This window comes from Laccaria bicolor, genomic scaffold (assembly GCF_000143565.1).
Source record: "Laccaria bicolor S238N-H82 LACBIscaffold_7 genomic scaffold, whole genome shotgun sequence".
Lineage (NCBI taxonomy): Eukaryota > Fungi > Basidiomycota > Agaricomycetes > Agaricales > Hydnangiaceae > Laccaria > Laccaria bicolor.
Window position 1 is genome coordinate 1,370,306 of NW_001889878.1, and position 21,917 is coordinate 1,392,222.

Sequence of the window (21,917 nt, forward strand, 5' to 3'; positions counted from 1 at the left end):
AGGTGCACAATCTTCCACCGTGCCTGTCCCCACAATCGGTGACGTGGACGGTGCGATCGAGTTGAGGGAGGTATATGTGAGGATTCCTGACGCAGGCAGTGGGCCTTCGTCGGACAATGTGGACGTGGATGGGGATGTGCCCTGCTCAACTACCAACCAACCCGCCAACAACCATCTGTAGCAATGCTCCCCAAGGGGCACCAGAGCCCCACTCCACAGCTGAATTCACACAAGATGCACTCTCCCTCGACATGCTCGCGTCGCACAAGGTTATCAACGTCAAACCCGTCCGCTGCGTTCACTTCTCTTGCAAGCCACAGCACGACATGCCGCTCACGCCATTAGCAATTTCTCTCGCTGGCAGGGGCTGATGTAGAGTTTGGTAGGCGGTTGTCATATTCCTGCACCTGGCTACGATGTGGTTTCGACGGTTTGGTCAAACCATGACGAAGACGGTTTTTTCTTGTACATTAAGTATTGGCTTCGAATGATTATTTGCTCTGAAAACTTTGTCAGTTGTCTTGGGACATATGAACCTCTACAAAGCAGAGCTTGAATGCGAGTTTAACTGCCCACAAGTTCCCTTATTCTGCAATACTCCCAAGGGCCCTTTTTACACAAAGAACACGTCGCCACATCAGTCCGACTCAGTCATGTCGTGAAAATTTCTCTTTCCTTACGCGCCCCCCTGGATAGGCGGGTAGTGTGCTCTCTGCGGGGATATCGACAAGCGTCTCATTGGCCAAATTATCTACTGACTTAATCCTGCCAGCAACGGCACCATCTCCACGCCCTCAGCTCCCCTAACACCCACTATGCTAGACCTCGAACCCTCCTAAGAAAGGCAAACAATCGCGGCGCACCGCAGCGTGTTTTGAGTGCTGACGCTGGGGCCAGCAATGCGCCTGCGTCGGAGAGCTTATTGTCTTCTAAACCATGATCGGGACCGGCGTCCTGAACGTAAGTAAAGCTTGGTCTAATCTGTCGATTGAAAGGCCAGCTACTCAGTTCTTCAGCGTGTTTCCAGAACGCCAAGTTAATAACAACCCAATCGATCAGCCATGTTCCTTCACCCGTCGTTATCCTCCTCGTCCTCCATGGACTTCATTCTTCTTCTACCCCAGTTACCAGACCAACAGGTTGAGGATCATCCCCTCGACCATCGTCGCTCTCTTCTCGGCCCGCACTATCATCGACAAGCTCTCCTGACGGAACGGCTGGAGAATTTTGGTGGCTCGCTTTGTGTCCGATACCACCAGCAAGGCATGGATGATGAGAAGGGACTGTAAGACGGTGGTAGTGGGCCGTCAGTCAAGCAAGCCGGGAGCAAGTGTTGCTTTTGGGAAGTAAGACCACTAACGACCCACATCCTCAGAAAGCAGACGGACGACGGAGATCAGGGTTCCAGATCTTAACCAGCTGAAATCAAGAACTTTAAGGTTCGACGTCAGACGGTGGTAGAGCCATAGCAACGTACCCCATCCGTTCCATCCGTAGCCAAAACATTAACGGTCCTCTCTGGCTCGTCGTTGGAGTGTCGGGCCTCGACACTCCAAGCACTGAGGATGCTTGTTTGGTCGTGTTTGGCAAGAGCTTGGGAGTAGATAGTTAAGAACGAAGGGAAAGTGAGGGTAAAGAAAACCTTTTCGCAAGCATCGGCCTGTCTTCAAGTCCCAAATCTGCAGGGTATGGTCGTCCGCTACTGAGATGAGGTATTTCCCACATGTCACTGCTTGAACCCAGCCGTCGGGGCCGACCTGGAGTTCGAGGTGTTAGGAAAGATAAGATGCAACCTGTAGGCAGAAAACTGACAAAAGCCCATAAACATTGACCCCTCAACGCGTCCCAGAGCCTGATCGTCTTGTCACGAGACCCCGTTATGACGAAGGAGATCCCCAGGGAGTCGACTTTCGCGGACTGGACGGTGGAAGGCTAGACACATTTATGCTCGATTCAGCAACTCCACAGGGGATGAAGAAAGGATTCACCACAACTACCAGTTCTCGGACAGATGAAATAGATACTGGAGCTACGAATACGGCGCATTCGATATGGTTGTCGTGACGTCGCATTTCCGCCTTTAGTGCGGAAGACTAAGTCCGTAATTCGTGCCGTCTGAAAGGAAGCAGAAGAAGGTAAGGAATGAAGAGCGTTTAAGGCCTGGGAACGAAACGCGTACATGATCGTCTGAACATGGTAAGAGAAGCAGACTGTCCAGACTGGGAATGGCAGACCGGATCCATTCTTCCTGTGGTCGTATGACTTGTTTGGATATCCCACATCCTGACTGTATGATCCCGACTGGAGGAAACGACCTGATTGTCCCCTGGTCAGAAGGAAACACCCGAGATGGAGTGTTCGTGCCCTCCAAGGGTAGCAAAATCTTGTAGTCATCAGGAACGTTCACGGCTTCATAAAGAGATCGTCCGAACACGTCGCTATATGCAACCCCTTAGCCCACATGACCACTCGGCAGTACTACAAAAACACTCACCCAAACGTCGAATCAAACTGACAATCCGGGACCACCTTCGTATGGCTCTTCAACGTCCTCTCCAATTCCCCCGAATCCCAGTCCCAGATTTTCACCGGCGCCTCTACAGAGGCTGACGCTATAACGGAGTACAGAGGGTCAAGGCTAACAGCGTTGATTTTGTGCTTGTGCCCGATGAGAATATATTTGGCGGGTTCGTTAGGCAATCATCAATCATTCCTTATTTGCGCGTTTCGAGCCATCAGAGGTCGAGGTATGCGATAATCCTTCGAGGGCTTTAATCTACGAATCGAGGCGTCGTTCATTTCATGAGGGAAACAAAGTAACGAGGTTGGAACACACCTTTTTCTGTATCCTGATCACGCTCGTCCATTTCTTGACGAACAACCCGCTAGAGGGCGAGGTGGGGTCGGGTTTAAACTCGAGCTTGTCGAAGGAAGGTCAAATCAGTGATCAAGTGGTAAGGGGGGGGGGGGTATAAACACCAAATGAGGGGCTTCCTCTCGTAACTGGTCGTACGTTTTTGTGAATACGGCCGTGTGGATGTAATCAAAGATTTACACCTGATCATATGATGAAGGTGAACGTTAGTGGCAAAGATGGATGGATATAGGTCGCGCGTACAAATCTGTTTGTTGGCGAGCTGAGAGTTGGGCTGCCATGGCGGGGATAATGGGGAGGACAGCGAGGCGGAGGAAGAGGTGGAAGAGATTTGGGACACTGATCACCTGATGCTGCTATATTGCGATGCAGCCGCCTTGCTTCGTACCTGTTTTTGCCGCTCACTCTCATCTCCTCTTTCAACGTTCAACGTTCAACCTCCTCCACTGCAACAATCGAGCAAATGGAGAAAGTTGGAAATCGTGGGAAGCGCACCAAACCCAGAGACTCGGCTGGTCCATCGACAAATATGAATTTGGGTTCTATCGACTCTGTTCATTCACCTGGACTGGAAGGAAACGACGCAAGAACTGCAAAGAGGCAGAAAAACCACACTTCACTCGATACAAGCAGAACGAATATCGCTGGTATGCTAGTCGGTACGCCCAACACAGATAAAACCTCTTCGCACCTGATTTAAACATTTCGGCACTGCAGATGGACCTACGGGCCTTCGCTCTCCACTAGACAGTAATACCGCTTTGTGGGAAGGTGGGTACCATATTAACTCAGCTTCGTAAACTGTGCAAGTCTGATCCACTTCCAAGATCTTGTTACCTCTTCCAACAGTGCCACACCCAAGATTTTAGGCCCTTCAGGCTCCGGCGTCTTATCGGCGCCTCGTCTCCCGCACCCTCAACGCGTCCTTCCAGCTCATACAATGACCATGCCAAATGACAGCAATACCCCTCCCCAACCCTTCAACAGATTCGACAATCTCCCTCAACCGCTCAATAACAGCCCGGTCTTTCTCCCGCATATTCCTTGTCCAACAATGAACCGTCAACGCGCTTATCCTCGTATTCACGATGCTTTCCACGAGCTTCAAAGAATCCCCTTGGGAGGGGAGCAAGCGGATCTTCGCAGTGATGGTTATCTCGGGGGGCATTTCCCACCTCAAGTACACCACGCAGGGATAGGTGAGAAGAATCGTTATATGTTCATCAGTCAAAACTTGAATATTCTTGAAGAAGGTGAACTGTACCCTTCTCAACATGCTCGCCCATGGGGTGGTGTGGGCCCCATGGCCATTACAGGTGAGAAAGCCGTCATCACAATATATAAATAAAGCTGATCATTGAACTCTTTATAAAGGTAACGGCTGCGGAGCAGGAGAAACCAACTTTTTCCCCGATGCTCATCACTTTGCGATTAGCGGCGGCACGTTCAACATTGTGAGTGGAACAGTCAGATACTCACCCAACAAGCTGATGGCGCTGGACCTCTTATAGATCAATAATCACGAGGACGAGGCTACGAAGAATTCAAGGGTCGATGCTATTGTCCTCTTGGGTTACAAATTTGCTCATTCATCATCTAGATTGACCTCGCATGGAGGACCGAGAGAAAGGTGGATAGTATACTCGCCGAACTCAGGGTAAACATCAGATTCCTCAACCAGGATGAGCACTAAATCATTCTACAGCTCACAAAACTTGACCCACTTCTCGCTCGTAAGGCGATCTACGACGCTGACTTGGGGGCCGGGGCGACAGTGACCCGTGAACCATGCACCGCAGGCACTCGCGAGCAAATTCTAAAGGAGATAATTGCATGGGCTGACGACATCTCGGCGGACAGCCCACCTGTCTTCTGGCTGACCGGCCAAGCTGGCGCTGGAAAGACAACGATCGCATATACCATCGCTGAACACTTCGATGAGCTTGAGGATACTGGACCACACACCGTCTTAGGCGGGAACTTTCTCTGCTCCCGCCAATTTGAGGAGACAAAACGACAGATCCACATCATTCCTACCCTTGTATACCAGCTTGCTCGCAAGTCGAGATCGTACGCCCATGCCTTGCATGAAGCAGATAGGTTCGACTCAGTCAACAAGCTCACCAAGCAAATGAAGGACCTCCTTGTGGGCCCATGGCAGCAGTCCGAATCCGGACGTCATGTGGAGCTCCCACCTTACCTCATCGTCGTTGACGCATTGGATGAGATCGAGGCCGATGGAGGGTCTCTGTTTCTTCAAAACTTACTCGAGACAATCAACCAGCGTCGCCTGCGAGGTCTCAAGTTTCTTATCACGAGCCGGCCAGATCGTCGCATCGAGAACCTCTGCAAGACCTTCTCGTTCAAGGCAGTCTGCCGCCTGCAAGACGTGCCGATTGAGCGTGTAGGACTAGATATCACCCAGTACTTACAGACCAAACTTCCAAACTTTGCAGACAAGCCGGAGCGCGAGACTATGGAACAGCTAGCAGGCGGCCTTTTTATTGCAGCAGCAACCATCGTGAGGTATTTGACACCACGTGGCACTCGACCGATAACAGAAAATGAGCAACGCATTCTACTGGAAAAGCTGTGTGAGGGGCAATCATTTTCGTCATCGGGTGCACAGCAGCCATTGCTCATTGACAAGCTCTACCAACAAATCATGCTTGATGCCTTTTGTAACCTTGACCGTGACCTCTTCAACTCTCGTTTGCGCATTCTCCATACCTTCCTCTGTACATTCGAACGCACACCAGCGTCTTTTACTGCTGCCCTCCTCTCTGAATCTGAAGAGACTGCAATCACCGTCTTGAAAGAACTTCATGCAGTTCTTTATTGCAAAGATGGCCAGGTCCTTTGGTACCATGCATCATTTCCTGACTTTGTCTTCAATCATGCTCGCTCAACATTCAAGCTTGGCAGTCATCAGATGTCCGCAACATGTGATCAGGCCCAACACCATGCTTTTCTTACGAAATGTTGCTTTGACCGCATGAAGGAGTTGCTCCGTTTCAATATCGGTGACATAACATCCTCGTTTTTACTTGACACTGAGGACCCAAAGCTGATGCAGCGGGTTGGCACCAATATCAAACCGGTCCTGAGGTATGCCTGTCGGCACTGGGCTCAGCATTTGGCCCAAACTGGTCAAAAAGATGGGGAGGATCTCAGTGACTATATCACTGACTTCCTCTGTATTCGTGTTCTCTTTTGGATTGAGGCTATGAACCTACTTGGATCCAGTGGTAAGTGTAGCACAATGCTTCAGCACACATGTGGGTGGGTTCTGAAGGTGAGAATATTGTCACTTGATATATACTGCTTCTAAAGCTTTTAGTCAGAATATGAACAAGGAAGCTGAGCTTGCTGCCAACATTGCTGAGGCACGCAATTTTGCCACATACTTTGCTGGAAATCCACCAGCTTTGTCTACACCACACTTGTATATCTCAACATTGGCGTCCTGGTCAACAGGATCCATTATGTCTCAACAGTGGAGAGAAAAGTTCCGTGGCATCCCATCCTTCACTCATAGGAAGGCTAGTGATGTGCCACTGATAGTAATAGAAATGGATGCATCCATTTACTCTGTTGCCTTCTCCACTGACAGCACCCACATTGTCACTGGCTCAGACAATTCTGTGCAGGTGTGGGATGCATCAACTGGGGCTGAGTTGAAGCTACTTAAGGGCCACAGGGCTTCCATCTTGTCTGTCGCCTTCTCTACTGATGGCACCTACATTGTCAGTGGCTCAATAGACAGATCTGTGCGGGTGTGGGATGTGTCAACTGGGGCTGAGCTGAAAGTGCTCAATGGCCACATGTATTGGGTCTCGTCTGTTGCCTTCTCCACTGATGGCACGCACATTGTCTCTGGCTCATGTGACAAATCTGTGCGGGTGTGGGATGCATCAACTGGGGCTGAGCTGAAGGTGCTCAATGGCCACATGGAAGTGTCCATACTGTCTGTCGCCTTCTCCACTGATGGCACCCACATCGTCTTTGGCTCAGATGACAAATCTGTGCGGGTGTGGGATGTGTCAACTGGGGCTGAGCTGAAGGTGCTCAATGGCCACATGTAGGTGTCTCGTCTGTTGCCTTCTCCACTGATGGCACCCGCATTGTCTCTGGCTCATATGATAAATCTGTGCGGGTGTGGGATGTGTCAACTGGGACTGAGCTGAAGGTGCTCAATGGCCACATGAAGGTGTCAACTCTGTTGCCTTCTCCACTGATGGCACCCGCATTGTCTCTGGCTCATGGGATAAATCTGTGCGGGTGTGGGATGTGTCAACTGGGACTGAGCTGAAGGTGCTCAATGGCCACATGCAATCTGTCTCGTCTGTTGCCTTCTCCACTGATGGCACCCACATTGTCTCTGGCTCATAGGACAAATCTGTGCGGGTGTGGGATGTGTCAACTGGGACTGAGCTGAAGGTGCTCAATGGCCACATGGATGGTGTCTCATCTGTTGCCTTCTCCACTGATGGCACCCACATTGTCTCTGGCTCATATGATAAATCTGTGCGGGTGTGGGATGTGTCAACTGGGGCTGAGCTGAAGGTGCTCAATGGCCACATGCAATCCATCACGTCTGTTGCCTTCTCCACTGATGGCACCCGCATGGTCTCTGGCTTAGATGACAAATCTGTGCGGGTGTGGGATGTATCAACTGGGACTGAGCTGAAGGTGCTCAATGGCCACATGTCAGGTGTCTCATCTGTTGCCTTCTCCACTGATGGCACCCGCATCATCTCTGGCTCATGTGATAAATCTGTGCGGGTGTGGGATGCATCAACTGGGGCTGAGCTGAAGGTGCTCAATGGCCACATAAATGCTGTCACCTCTGTCACCTTCTCCACTGATGGCACGCACATTGTCTCTGGCTCATATGACAAATCTGTTCGGGTGTGGGATGCATCAACTGGAGCTGAGCTGAAGGTGCTCAATGGCCACATGCAATCCATCTCCTCTGTCACCCTCTCCACTGATGGCACTCATATGGTCTCTGGCTTAGATGACAATTCTGTGAGGGTGTGGGATGCATCAACTGGGGCTGAGCTGAAGGTGCTCAATGGCCACACAGGTTGGGTCCAAGCCGTTGCCTTCTCCACTGATGGCACCTGTATTGTCTCTGGCTCATGTGACAAATCTGTGCGGGTGTGGGATGTATCAACTGGGGCTGAGCTGAGGGTGCTCAATGGCCACACAGAAGCCATCTGCTCTGTCGCCTTTTCCACTGATGGCACCCACATCGTCTCTGGCTCATGGGACAACTCTGTGCGAGTATGGGAGGCATCAACAGGAGCTCAGGTGAAGGTGCCAAATATTCACACACATCCACAAAATTCTATTACCTCTCCTGCTGATAACACCTGTGACACCTTAGATGATCCTTACCCTGCTTGGACTACTGATCGATACCCTTGGATGTGTTCTGTACTTGGTGGATATCGGCTCATGTGGGTGCCAGAGGTGGCTTATCCATACACCCTTCTTGTAATTTCCCGTCAACCATCTGCCATCATCAACTTTCGAGGTTGCAAGATCGGCCATGATTGGGCTGGCTGTTACACACCCACCTAAACATATCCTGTTTTCATATCATAGATATCCAACCTACATATCCAAATATGAAGATTATATCCTATATGCAATAGAACTCAGATAGATTTGGTGGGTATTCAGTAGTGTTGGACTTAGTTCTGTAGTCAAGACTTCAGTAGCTTCCAGACAGTTGTATTTACATAGCTACTTCATTGTCTTATTCTGTCCACATGTCTTGTTTCCCTCTACTTGTCAACAGGTTATCAGCCCTGCACCTCAGCATAAACAAATTTTCAATTGCATTGGACATTTGTCTTGCTGTCAGCTGAGCCTGCGGTTTCTGCTTCCCCTTATCAAATGACAGCCATCTGAAAATCCCTCCCAACACTCCAAAAATCCTACCACTATACACTCCTAATAGTCTCCCAATTCCAAGTCTGCATGTGCACTGTCTTTGTCCCTACATTCTCCTTCCAGAAATGGAAGGAACCCTTGCAGAACTCAACAATGCAGAAGAAGAACGCAAGTGGAGAGAAGCAGGGAGTGCCAAGCAATGGTGGTCTTTTGTGTAGAGATTGAGAACTCTGATGAGTCAGGTGTTTGTGCTGGTTTTGTGGTTGAGAAGGTGGATGTCAAGATTGGTGGGGAAGGCATGAAGGTGACACTTATTGGCTAGGGAGGTGGTGGGTTTAGTTCAGATGCAGTGAAAAAAATGTTTCCTTCAATTTTTCTTTGAGAATTGGATGTCTGGCACAGTACAATTTGCTCTATGCCGTTTCATTTTTGCAATCTCTGAAGAGATGGATGCCTATTTGTTTGCAAGAGCAGCTGGTGTGGGTGGGCCTCCTTACCATCAACAAGCTTGCACACCTCACCCCTCCCCGGTGTACTTTACCCTCCCCCACAGATTCCAGATGGAGTCCACATGGACTCCATAAATCCATCTGGACTCCATCTGGGATCCATCTGGAGAAGACCTCACCCTACAATTTCATTGAAAATCCATCTGGACTCCACATGGACTCCGCCTGGAATCCAAGTGGCCTCCAGTTGGATTCAATCAGAGTTTCAACATGGACTCTGCCTTGTGCAAATTACAGAAAATCCCAACTTTAGCCAGACATCATGTGATTAAATCCAACTCAGACCTTATACATATTCAATCCTAAGAATTCTTGAGATATTTCTATTTGAACCAGGAAAATCTAAGTGTATTTATTGAAGAGAGCTACATAAATGTATTTTACTACTTTATATGTTAAAGGGAGTGGGGAGGGGTGGTGGAGAGTGAATGGAGAGGGGGGGGAGTGGTAGGGAGAGGGGTGGTAGAGTGATGGAGGAGGGAGGGGAGGGGGAGGAATGATGGAGGGAAAGAGATTGATGGAGGGAGGGGAGGGGGAGGAATGATGGAGGGAAAGAGATTGATGGAGGGAGGGGAAGGGATTGATGGAGGAGGAAGGAGAAGGGAATGATGGAGGGGGGAGGGAGGGGAAGGGAGTGATGGAGGGGAGAGGGAGGGGAAGGGAGTGATGGAGAGGAGAGAGAAGGGAAGGGAGTGGATGTTGATGTGCTGTGGTCATGGTTGTGTCATGGTCATGGACACGTCGTTGACATGGACGTGTTGTTGTCATGGATGGGTTGTTGTTGTGGTCATGACAATCGTTCCCTTGTGTATTTTCCCAGCTGTCACTCCATACACTTTCACTTCACACAACCTTCATCATTGCTTTTACCCTGCAATTGCAGAACTCGACCCCATGGACCATAACACTATTGAATTCATTCGCTACACTGCATCCTCATCTATTGCAAATACACATGTTCATGAAAACCTCCTCAAAGATTCCAATATCTGTGACCTAGAAGTTTGGGCACTTGATGCCCTTCCTCTCCACTGAGTTTTTCTTTTTCTTTTTCTTGGCGAAACGATGGGGGCATTGTTTTTCAAGTTTTACCTATTGTGGAAGTGCATCATGTTCCACTCATGACGCCTTTGTTATTTTGGCCCTTTACTGTTGTTTTAAGTTTTTTATTCTTTTTCATTCATTTTCTATTCATCCCGAGCTTGTTACTAAAGAGTCGAGAGTTGGTGAAAAGATTTATTTTGTCAGAAAACTTCATTTTGACGTCACTGGTGGCTATACAAAAGCTTGCCAGTCAAATGATGCAATCTCCAGCATCTTGCTGTAAATGCCCTCCTCAGATGATGTCATTGCCAGCAAATTCTTTCCCATCAGCTTTGTATTGGAGGAATTCGACTCAGGATTTGATTTCGGTCTTGTATGCTCATTTTATTGTTTTCTTCTTTTTTTTTGTTTTTGTTTGTGATGTTTATTAAATTATAACAAACCCTTTCAATGCTAGAGCTTTTCTTGAGGATTGGATGGTGGGGTTGAGAAACCAATGGCTGGGAGGCTTGTGTTGAGGGCAGCGACGTGCAAGTAAATAAGCCTCTCCCAGCATCAAGCAACTCCCCGAGTAATTCCCAGTCTAAGAGTTTTGCCAAGGTGTTTGACAGGATGCGCCAAACTTTGTTTTATTTGTCCACTTCCCCAAAACCATTGCCCTTTTCCTTCTTTTCTTCTTTTAGACTCATTGGGGACAGGCAGCACACAAGAACATGCAGAATGCCTTGTGATTCTAGATTTTATATTTAAAGGTGTTCTCCCAACTTGCAAAATGGAGTACTTCTTTCCCTCTCTCACTTTCCATTTTCCTCTAAGAACTTCAAGAATTCATGATTGTCCCTCAATGATGTTCCATCACCTTTACTTACTTCAAAGACAACCTACCACATTACAAAGAGCTTCAAGAACAAGTCCCTACGTATACAAAGAACCCCCCCCTTCTATGCATATAGTTGACTAAGATGACCCTCTCACTGAATCATGTAAAGCCTCTTTATCAGTGTGCACTCATGCACTTAGATGCTGAGTCCCTTTTCCTTTGTTCTTTTGTCCCTTTTCCATTGTTCCTTTTTCCCCCCTTCTTGATTCAGTAGATGACCAGTTTTCTGTTTCCTCTGTTGAACATTCATTCTTCCACACTGAAAATCCCTCCCAACACTCCATGAATTCTAGCACTGTACACTCCAAACAGTTTCCCGATTCTGAGTCCACATGCACACTGTCTTCGTCCTGTACGTTCTCCTACCAGAAATGGAAGGAACCCTCAGAGAACTCGACAATGCAGAAAAGAACACAAGCAAAGAGAAGCAGGGAGTGCCAAACAAACTGTGGTCCTTTGTGTGGAGATTGAGGACTCTGGCAAGTTGGGTATTGGTGCTGGTTTCATGGTTGAGAAGGTAGATGTGAAGATTGGTAGGGAAGTTGTGAAGGTGACACTTATCGGCTGGGTTGAGTTTGGATGCAGTAAAGAAACTGTTCCCTTTGAGGATCAGACCTCTGGCACTGTGTAATCTGCTTGACGCCATTTAGTTCTTGCATTCTCTGGAGGAGATGGACATGTTTTCATTCACAAGGGCAGCTGGCCTGGGTGGGCCTCTTCAATCTGACCTCCAATGCACACTGCAACATCTTTGGAAAACCCTACATTCCCCCTTGCCCATCATGGATACATGTCCCTTACTATAACCTACCAACACTTTCTCCTCATGATGGAACTGTGAAGTTCTTGACCTTGCAGCACACCAAGCCCAAGCCCTGGATGTCATGGACACCTCAGACCATGCCAGAGGGCACCCCAGCATCCTTCCAAAACCTGCATCCCTCTTCTTTCCTGTATTCACAACCAACTCTGCCTCCTCCTCCCCCATGCATTACACCAGCTCTAGCACTCCAACATACACAACTGGACCAACACCTCAAGCCTCTAGCAAGTGGTCTACCTTAATTCCTGGTGGCTACTTTACAGGAAGATCAGTCAATGGCCTCATGCACATGCCCAATCCATCAGCAATGTTCCTCCACCCAGGATTCATCATATCTCCTTGCAATTCTGGGACACATCGCCCCTCCACTACTGCCTCTACCACCATCCACAGAAACAGAAGCAGAAGGGCATCTAGGGCCCATTTGATGCCCAAATGACACTTCAGACACCAGCATGCTCCTCATTCCTGCCCACATCCACCATACCTCCCTCTCCCATGTCCCTTGGGGTCAGCCCAAGTGTTGAAATCTGCAGGGAGAGGTGGTGAGATACCGCATATGCCTGGCCCATACATACCCAGTGTATTCAGTGAACAGCAGAGGATGTAAAATAAACTGCAGGGTGCTGTGGCAGGTGGGGGAATATTGTTGTTTCTGACAGTTTGCTCCTGTTGGAAGTTGAGAGATGGGAATGGGAAGGGGGAGCATTGTTGGTTTTGCATTTGGGGTTGGGGAAGATATACCCTTTAGATGTGCTCCTGTTGCATATTTTTGTGTTTAACCAGAGTGGGCGGCTGAGGACTGGAGAGCAAAGATGGGGGAAGGGGATAAAGGAGGAGGGGTGGTGGATTGCCAAGGAAGATGGGGTTTTGGCTATGGATAGTTGGGTGCAGGAATTGCTGATTTTTATGGATGTTGCAGCCCACTTCAGCCCTTGTCATGCCACAATTTGAGGAGGGACTTTGCTCACCTGGCATACCCCTGATTGATACACTAACCCTGATGGACATGGAGAATGGGTTTGCAATGAACCTGAGGCAAGTTTTCAGGATTGAAGTGATATATCACACTGCTGATGAATGGTTTACCCAGTCAATATTACGAGTCCTGGAGTTTACATAAGGAATCATTCTTATACAGACCCGTTTTTTTGTCACACTATTCTTTGAGAGCTATAGACAAAGAGTAACAAATAGATATCAACTCATCTGCAGCTGTTTCAGTGTTCTCTCTTTGCTGGGCTGAATTGTCCTTTTGTTCGTGCCATTGTCATACTTTTAGAGGTACATATAGTGTTTTGTTATATGATAATGTGTGTGCAAGTGGTAAATTAATAGGGAATGCATATACTCATTCAAGTCAAACACATATGATTGAGAGCCGGTGACCCCTGGCAGCATGAACACATCCGCAACATATGTCTGCACGATTGAAACATGAGGGTCATCCCCCCTCCAACTAATGCAATGCCCTATAAAGTGAAAAGGGCGGTCGGAGTCACAAGTAACTGTAGGATTAAGCCCAAGAAGACTTACGATGACACTCATCCTGACAGGAACGGCCCTATCGGCACCATGATCGTCCCATGGACCATAAATGGCAGCCTGAACTCTGGCTCCCCGACGTTCCCATTCTTCCACTTGAAGTAGATATAGATCTTGTCCATGAATCGGGCATTCATTTGAGAGCAGATTGCGAGGCCGATCCCGAGAGTGAAGTAGTGCAGACCCTGAATGCTGGGTCCCTCGTTATAGACGTGGGCGATGAAGGAAGGCATGGTAGTAAGAAACACTGCCCGTTGGATACAAGTTAGAGGATGTGTTTTAGAAACGAGGAATGAGGGTTTATGATAGAAAATGTTGAAGATGAAGGCCATGTATAGTCTAAGAAGCTGTATAATTCACTCACTTGCAAAAACTTTAAATGGTCGAATGAGGGCTTTCGAGAACACATGTTGCCAACTATGTGGAAGAGGTCAGGAGAACTAAACCAAGGTCCGAAAAGTAGATGATTGAAGGCACACATTTGGTTGTTATCGTTATCAAAGGCTCCTTTCGAGAAGCAATGGAGCATAGGCTATCAGGGGGTAAGATACCATAACGGAAGGAGGGGAAGCAACACTTACTTTCTTGCAAAAAGAAGAAACCAGATATTTGGACAATGGTGTCTGCCACACTTGTTGCCCAAAACTGCATTGATGAGTTTGTCAGCATACAGCAATGGGAAGGACAGAAGGGACAGGAAGCACTCACCACCCAACACCATGTAGACCATTGCATACAGGGCCAATGTCAGGTCCTAATAGAGGCACGAGAGAATAGATAGTGATTGCTCTCCCTCTTTCCTCTGCACGCCAGACGTCACCACGGACACCTCGACGTGTGGAGGACGAGGGTCAGCAAAGAGAGTGCAGCCAGGAAGCAGTGAAACATACAGACAGAGGGGTGCTCCCACCAAGGCCTGATGGAAAGCGAAAGGCAGTTGAGATTTATTGTGCGCAAATCCACACCCAATGTTCCATGCCACATGTACAATAAAAGAAGTGATTATTCAAAGATTTATTCTGTCGTTGGGGTGACATACCAAGAAAGAAGAGATTTGCTAATTGAAGTACTCTAGAATGGCCGTATATTTCAAGAAACTTCAAAAGACCTCAGCTTCATATAAAACACGAAAACATCCGAACTCACCAAGGGACTAACGGCGTATCCCAAAACAAAAATAGACACCGTCATCACAATGAGCACCTTGCTCGTCATGATCTGCTCTGTCGCTGGGGCGACCATGGATGAGGAAACGGGACTGATGAATGTGAATGATGATACCACAAGTGTTGCGGCCCAGTTCTTTTTGTATGACCAGCTGTACAAAAATTGAATATGGTGATGGTGAAGACTTTGCAATGGACTCACTTTTTGGATCAGCAGAGTCATCCAGTCCATCCCAACCTACCCATAGCACATCATCAAGAGTTAATAGCATCGTCGTCTTGATCTGGTGCTTCTTTGTCACTTCAGTCACCCATTGACAACTGACTGTTAGTCTTGCAAACTCCATGAATACTACGGGACTAAATGTCAGGGTGTATATCTATATTGTATATATTTTGGGGCTTGTATATCTCCACTTTTACCTAAATATATTTTGTTGTCCAATGTCACACTAAATATATTTCTAGTGTGTCACACACCCCAAAATATATTTCCTCCCTGGAATGGACTCCAAATATATTTCTTATGCCTGGACCCTGAATTGTGACTGTCACAATGTAGAAATATATTTCTTGTCTGGGATGGACTTGGGATATATTTTGCAGCTAGGGTTGACTAAGGATATATTTTTTCACCCACAAGGGGTGTCTGGGGTCCTATATTTAAGAGAAAAACTTGGGATTTTTTTTAATATAGGGGATAGGGGATTTACCTATTATTTTGTAGGCAGAATACCCTCATTGGGATGTTTGTTGACAGATATTTACCAATAGCTTTGACCCATGTGTAGTATATGCATTGATGTGTGCACTATTTCCTAATTGGGAAAATCATTACACTTTTTTCTGCCACACCTGATGTCAGGCACAGTGCACATTTAGGTTGGGAAGTGTTTCCCATGCTTTTTGAGCCAGAAGAATTAATGGCTAGCATGGTGTGGTCATTGATAATGATGATGTGCGCACTATTTCCTAATTGGGCCATTTCCTAATTAAGAAAAGCGTTACACTTTTTCAGACACACCTGATGTCAGGCACAGTGCACATTTAGGTTGGGAAGTGTTTCCCATGCTTTTTGAGCCAGAAGAATTAATGGCTAGCATGGTGTGGTCATTGATAATGATGATGTGCGCACTATTTCCTAATTGGGCCATTTCCTAATTAAGAAAAGCGTTACACTTTTTCAGACACACCTGATGTCAGGCACAGTGCACATTTAGGTTGGGAAGTGTTTCCCATGCTTTTTGAGCCAGAAGAATTAATGGCTAGCATGGTGTGGTCATTGATAATGATGATGTGCGCACTATTTCCTAATTGGGCCATTTCCTAATTAAGAAAAGCGTTACACTTTTTCAGACACACCTGATGTCAGGCACAGTGCGCATTTAGGTTGGAACTGTTTCCCACGCTTTTTGGGCCAGAAGAGTTAATGGCTAGCAGGGTGTTGTCATTGTTAATGATGATGTCCGCATATTTCCCAATTGGGAAAGTCATTACATAATATCAGTTTGGTTTGTAGTGTCCGGTTTTTTCATTACAAAATTGTATAGTGTCCGCTTTTTTCATTAGAAGAATGTGTAGTGTCTGCTTTATTCATTAGAAAATTGTGTAGTGTCTGCTTTTTTATTATAACACTTTGTAGTGTCCGCTTTATTCATTAGAAAATTGTGTAGTGTCCGCTTTTTTCATTACAACACTTTGTAGTGTCCACTTTATTCATTACAAAATTGTATAGTGTCCGCTTTTTTCATTAGAAATGTGTGCAGTGTCCCCTTCTCTCATCACAAAGGTGTGTAGTGTCCGCTTTTTTCATTACAAAATTGTGTAGTGTCCGCTTTTTTTATTACAACACTGTGTGTGTCCGCTTTTTTTATTACAACACTGTGTAGTGTCCGCTTTATTCATTACAAAATTGTGTAGTGTCCGCTTTTTTCATCACAAAATTGTGTAGTGTCCGCTTTTTTATTACAACACTGTGTAGTGTCCGCTTTTTTTATTAGAAAACTCTGTAGTATCCGCTTTTTTCATTAGAAAACTGTGCAGTGTCCGCTTTTTTTCATTAGAAAACTGTGCAGTGTCCACTTCTTGCATTATAAAGGTGTGTAGTGTCCGCTTTTTCATTAGAAGAATGTGTAGTGTCTGCTTTATTCATTACAAAATTGTGCAGTGTCCGCCTTTTTCATTAGAAATCTGTGTAGTGTCCGCTTTTTTCATTACAAAACTGTGTAGTGTCCACTTTTTCATTACAAGTGTGTAGGTAGTGTCTGCTTTTCTCATTAGAAAACTTTGTGGTCTGCCTTTCTGATATCTTGTCACTTCAGCAAAACAGCTCTTCATCATTTGGAATTCATACACCAGTTGTGTTTTGACTGAGCATTAAGTGTCCTAACTTTCTCCTTGAACAGCATCTGACAGTAGCCCCAACAGCTGGCAAATCAATTACTGAGATTGTCTTGAAGGAGATCATGTTGAGGTTGGCTATGGTCAGACATAGATGGACAGAGATGAGTCCCCAGGGAGATGCAATGAATGTTGGACAACATGACTGAAGCTGGCCAAGGGGACAATTAGGACACTTGATGCTCAGTCAAAACACAATTTGTGTATGGATTCTAAATGATGAAGAGGTCTTTGGCTGGAGTCAGTTTCTCTGAAACATTGAGATATATCCCCAGGAAGCTACAAGATAACAGAAAGGCAAACCACAAAGTTTTGTAATGAAAGAAGTGAACACTGCACACATTTCTACTGAAAAAAGCGGACACTACACAATTTTGTAATGCATCAAGTGGACACTACAGAGTTTTGTAATGAAAAAAGCGGACACTACACAATTTTGTAATGAATAAAGCAGACACTACACAATTTTGCAATGAATAAAGCAGACACTACACACCTTTGTGATGAGAGAAGGGGACACTGCACATATTTCTAATGAAAAAAGCGGACACTATACAATTTTGTAATGAATAAAGTGGACACTACACAGTGTTGTAATGAAAAAAGTGGACACTACACAATTTTCTAATGAAAAAAGCGGACACTACACAATTTTCTAATGAATAAAGCAGACACTACACATTCTTCTAATGAAAAAAGCGGACACTATACAATTTTCTAATGAAAAAACCAGACACTACAAACCAAACTGATATTATGTAATGACTTTCCCAATTGGGAAATATGCGGACATCATCATTAACAATGACAACACCCTGCTAGCCATTAACTCTTCTGGCCCAAAAAGCGTGGGAAACAGTTCCAACCTAAATGCGCACTGTGCCTGACATCAGGTGTGTCTGAAAAAGTGTAACGCTTTTCTTAATTAGGAAGTGGCCCAATTAGGAAATAGTGCGCACATCATCATTATCAATGACCACACCATGCTAGCCATTAATTCTTCTGGCTCAAAAAGCATGGGAAACACTTCCCAACCTAAATGTGCACTGTGCCTGACATCAGGTGTGTCTGAAAAAGTGTAACGCTTTTCTTAATTAGGAAATGGCCCAATTAGGAAATAGTGCGCACATCATCATTATCAATGACCACACCATGCTAGCCATTAATTCTTCTGGCTCAAAAAGCATGGGAAACACTTCCCAACCTAAATGTGCACTGTGCCTGACATCAGGTGTGGCAGAAAAAAGTGTAATGATTTTCCCAATTAGGAAATAGTGCACACATCAATGCATATACTACACATGGGTCAAAGCTATTGGTAAATATCTGTCAACAAACATCCCAATGAGGGTATTCTGCCTACAAAATAATAGGTAAATCCCCTATCCCCTATATTAAAAAAAATCCCAAGTTTTTCTCTTAAATATAGGACCCCAGACACCCCTTGTGGGTGAAAAAATATATCCTTAGTCAACCCTAGCTGCAAAATATATCCCAAGTCCATCCCAGACAAGAAATATATTTCTACATTGTGACAGTCACAATTCAGGGTCCAGGCATAAGAAATATATTTGGAGTCCATTCCAGGGAGGAAATATATTTTGGGGTGTGTGACACACTAGAAATATATTTAGTGTGACATTGGACAACAAAATATATTTAGGTAAAAGTGGAGATATACAAGCCCCAAAATATATACAATATAGATATACACCCTGACATTTAGTCCCGTAGTATTCATGGAGTTTGCAAGACTAACAGTCAGTTGTCAGTGGGTGACTGAAGTGTCTTTGTCTTCTTCTTCTTCACTCTTGAAATAACCAACTGGGGGTTTTTCGGTGGAGCTGTTGGGATTGATGGTCTCTGCCATAGAAGATGGACGAACATCGACAAATTTTAAACTGAAAAGTGGACGTCCACTTTTCAGTTTAAAATTTGTCAATGTTTGGTTGGTCCCATTGATAGAAGAAAAATTGCATAAGTAAGGATATTCGAGAGGTTTACAACAGTACCCATCCATCCAATGATGAGAAATGGTATACCAAAAGAATGTATATAATTATAGCGAAGCATCTCTCCCCATCCAGCACACTCGGGACTCAGCGCACTGCACCCAAACACCCCAGAGGAAGTGTTGCATCATCCACAAATGTAGCAGTGGCCTTCAAACCAAGTCCACGACTCGCAAACACCTTGAATTAGTGTTTAAAGGTTCAGTCCATAGGACTGCAAAAAACCGGTGGACCGAACTGAACCGGACCATGGTCCGGTCTTTTTTTCGGTTGCAGTTGCCCCAATTTGGGGTTGGTCCGGTTGCCGGTTGCCTCATTTCGAAAATATATTAAAACCGTTCAATGACCGGTTTTGATCGGTTGCAACCGGTTAAACGGTCACGTGCGTTACATACCCTTGTAACCACGTTTATTACCTTTTATTGGGTTTTTGTTTCATCAAAAACGGTTAAGAATTGAAAAAGATATAACCAAATCCATATTTTACCCGAGTCTCTACGAGATGTAATTCAGTTTCAGTCATAGCTATGTCAAATCTTCATTAAATCTCTTCAAAATTGGTAGAATAATGGGTATTTACATGCTTTACTATTTCATATAACCCGTTTATTTTTCAGAGTAATAATAGTCAAGATACAAATGGTTTATATTGGTATAATAAATTATACGCAAAAAAACCGGTCTGGATCGGTCTGAACCGGCTCCATAGACCGAAATAGACCGGTCCTAGGTGGTTCGGTTCAGTTCCCTCAATATCTGGATCGGTCCTAGACCGGTTGCGGTCCACGGTTGCGCGTTTTGGGGGCAAAAAACCGGACTGAAATGAACTTGCGAACACTACCTTGAATTGAATGATACACTTATTCCCGCCGTTGTACCTGTTCTGGTCAGCTTGAATTATCGTGTTACATGCTTGGATGACCAAAAAGAAAGGTCAGTGCAGCATCTCCCGGATTCGTACATGCGAGTCAACTTTCCTTCACATCTGATTGAGGAACCCTCAAAGGCAAGTCAACAACCTTGGCAGAGACCCACATAAGCCGTGCCCTCCGCCCTCTGATACATCAGGAATGCTGATGGAGGGTAACCAGTCCTCCAGTCTAAGATGCCCAAACACACATTCTGCGAGGGGGTCTGGTAGGGGCGTGGCTGGTGGTGGTACCATGAGAGCCCCTTGGACCTCCCCGTCAAAGATCTACATCTGATAAGACGTGGTAGACGTCCAGGCCCACGTGGATGCCCTTGGGCAGTACGGCCCTCACTTGGCTTGGACAGTCCCGCTTGTGAGGAAGGATGTGCTGGAGGGTTTGTTCTTCATGTTGTGGATGGTGACATTGCAGAGGATGCACAATGAACTCAATCTGGTCAACAACACAGTAAATCTGGGTGTTGTGCCTTGCGAGGGCAAGGCGGATGGATGGTGGAGGCATCAAGTGCTATCAGTACGCGAGTTGATAGGCAATTGACTGCAAGATTTAGAGAACGTACTTACCTCGTTGGCAAGTTGACTGCCAAAGCCAACCGATGTGATGTAAGAGACGAGGCGATTTGTAGCCGGCTCATCGATGATGGCGGCTGGAGTGCTGCCTCTCCCAAAGGCACGATTCTTTAACACTTGTGCGCAAGCCTGATCATGTTGCAAGAGGTTGTGGACACCAGTGAAGTTGATAAATCTGGCCAACGGCAGCGTCACTGGCGACCAGTTCACAACGACTGGGTTGGCAGCAGCAAGCAAAGTGAGCAAAAGAAGCAGAAAGAGGAAAGATGTAAGGGCCATGATGAAGTGCAGACTGAAAAGCGGCAGCAGCAACTTAAGAACTCTGGATGGTGAAGGAGAGCCTTCTATACTGTTTGACAAGGTGATGTTACACCACGCCTTCTTGACGGATTGCTCTTCAGGGGGACCAAATAGAAAACGTCGAGAGAAAACATCCAATCAGACGGCCCTAGGTAAACTAGCTATAATGGCCAAGAACTTCCTGCCTTCCACGACGTTGATGTATCTTCTTTTAAATGTTGACCCAAGGATAGCAAAATAGAGCCAAAATAAATCATCACCTGATAATTATTCTCGAGGAGTAAGAACCACTACCTGGCTATCGTAGCGAATTAAGTCATGGTAAATTCTCAGCCAGGATTGTATCAGAAGCCCACGCTAGTATGTTGGCTTGATGCCTTACAACCACAATTGGCACCCTCGCAAGAATTACAGGTTGGGAGGTAGATTTGACTGTCATTTGCGGCGAGGATTGAGGTGATCAACTACATTTGCCCACATGGAAGCTTGAAAGGTGACTGCAGAAGAATGAACTGTGATCAACCTGCGCAATACCAATAGTTCAAGTGGTACGTACACCCGATTCCCAAACAACAGTGCTCTCCAGAACACTTCCTGCCTTTGGAAGCCTGTCTTCATCGCCCACGGATCCGGATCCATAAATGAGGCAGATATGAGACAAGATGAGCCTTGAGGACCAGCCAGTGCTGTTACCTGAAGCAATCAGAATGGATACTTTGCCAAAATACATCTTATATCAGAATGGGTAGTTGCCCACTGGACAGTTTACCAAGAGTCATGATGTGTCGTCAACGTAGGCTGTAGAGTACGTCAGTGAGCTCAGTGGTCGTGCTCACTGTTGGTGACGATGTCGGGCACTGTTTTCAGGGTCCAGGGCGCATTTCCAAATGAAAAATAGCAATAAAATAGGGGAAAAATCAGAAAAAGATGCAGTACTTTACCCTCCCCCATGAGTTCCGGC

The 21,917-nt window shown here is 46.1% G+C and overlaps 6 protein-coding genes across 6 annotated transcripts; 3 read left to right on the forward strand and 3 right to left on the reverse strand.

The window, feature by feature from the left end:
- Positions 1 to 748: 748 nt before the first annotated feature.
- On the forward strand, positions 749 to 1,330 carry LACBIDRAFT_317407 (uncharacterized protein). Its single transcript, XM_001878869.1, has 2 exons — positions 749 to 960; positions 1,028 to 1,330. The coding sequence occupies exons 1-2, from the start codon at positions 900 to 902 to the stop codon at positions 1,207 to 1,209; spliced, it is 243 nt and encodes an 80-aa protein (XP_001878904.1). The 5' UTR covers positions 749 to 899; the 3' UTR covers positions 1,210 to 1,330.
- A 2,074-nt stretch (positions 1,331 to 3,404) lies between these two features.
- LACBIDRAFT_385169 (uncharacterized protein) lies at positions 3,405 to 8,464 on the forward strand (the record flags this gene model as incomplete). The annotated part of the gene is made up of 11 exons (XM_001878870.1): positions 3,405 to 3,534; positions 3,593 to 3,646; positions 3,703 to 4,074; positions 4,126 to 4,191; positions 4,250 to 4,329; positions 4,387 to 4,425; positions 4,476 to 4,532; positions 4,581 to 6,170; positions 6,220 to 6,949; positions 7,086 to 7,189; positions 7,268 to 8,464. 11 exons carry the CDS (start codon positions 3,405 to 3,407, stop codon positions 8,462 to 8,464), a joined length of 4,419 nt encoding a protein of 1,472 aa, XP_001878905.1.
- On the reverse strand, positions 3,765 to 4,151 carry LACBIDRAFT_317409 (uncharacterized protein; the record flags this gene model as incomplete). The annotated part of the gene is made up of 1 exon (XM_001879085.1): positions 3,765 to 4,151. The coding sequence occupies one exon, from the start codon at positions 4,149 to 4,151 to the stop codon at positions 3,765 to 3,767; it is 387 nt and encodes a 128-aa protein (XP_001879120.1).
- Positions 8,465 to 11,544: 3,080 nt separating the features above from the next.
- On the forward strand, positions 11,545 to 12,277 carry LACBIDRAFT_325492 (uncharacterized protein; the record flags this gene model as incomplete). Its single annotated transcript, XM_001878871.1, has 3 exons — positions 11,545 to 11,564; positions 11,618 to 11,839; positions 11,863 to 12,277. The coding sequence occupies 3 exons, from the start codon at positions 11,545 to 11,547 to the stop codon at positions 12,275 to 12,277; spliced, it is 657 nt and encodes a 218-aa protein (XP_001878906.1).
- Positions 12,278 to 19,786: 7,509 nt separating this feature from the next.
- Positions 19,787 to 20,104, reverse strand: LACBIDRAFT_317412 (uncharacterized protein; the record flags this gene model as incomplete). Its single annotated transcript, XM_001879086.1, has 2 exons — positions 19,787 to 20,036; positions 20,100 to 20,104. 2 exons carry the CDS (start codon positions 20,102 to 20,104, stop codon positions 19,787 to 19,789), a joined length of 255 nt encoding a protein of 84 aa, XP_001879121.1.
- Positions 20,105 to 20,345: 241 nt separating this feature from the next.
- LACBIDRAFT_317413 (uncharacterized protein) lies at positions 20,346 to 20,935 on the reverse strand (the record flags this gene model as incomplete). Its single annotated transcript, XM_001879087.1, has 2 exons — positions 20,346 to 20,594; positions 20,651 to 20,935. 2 exons carry the CDS (start codon positions 20,933 to 20,935, stop codon positions 20,346 to 20,348), a joined length of 534 nt encoding a protein of 177 aa, XP_001879122.1.
- Positions 20,936 to 21,917: the final 982 nt, after the last annotated feature.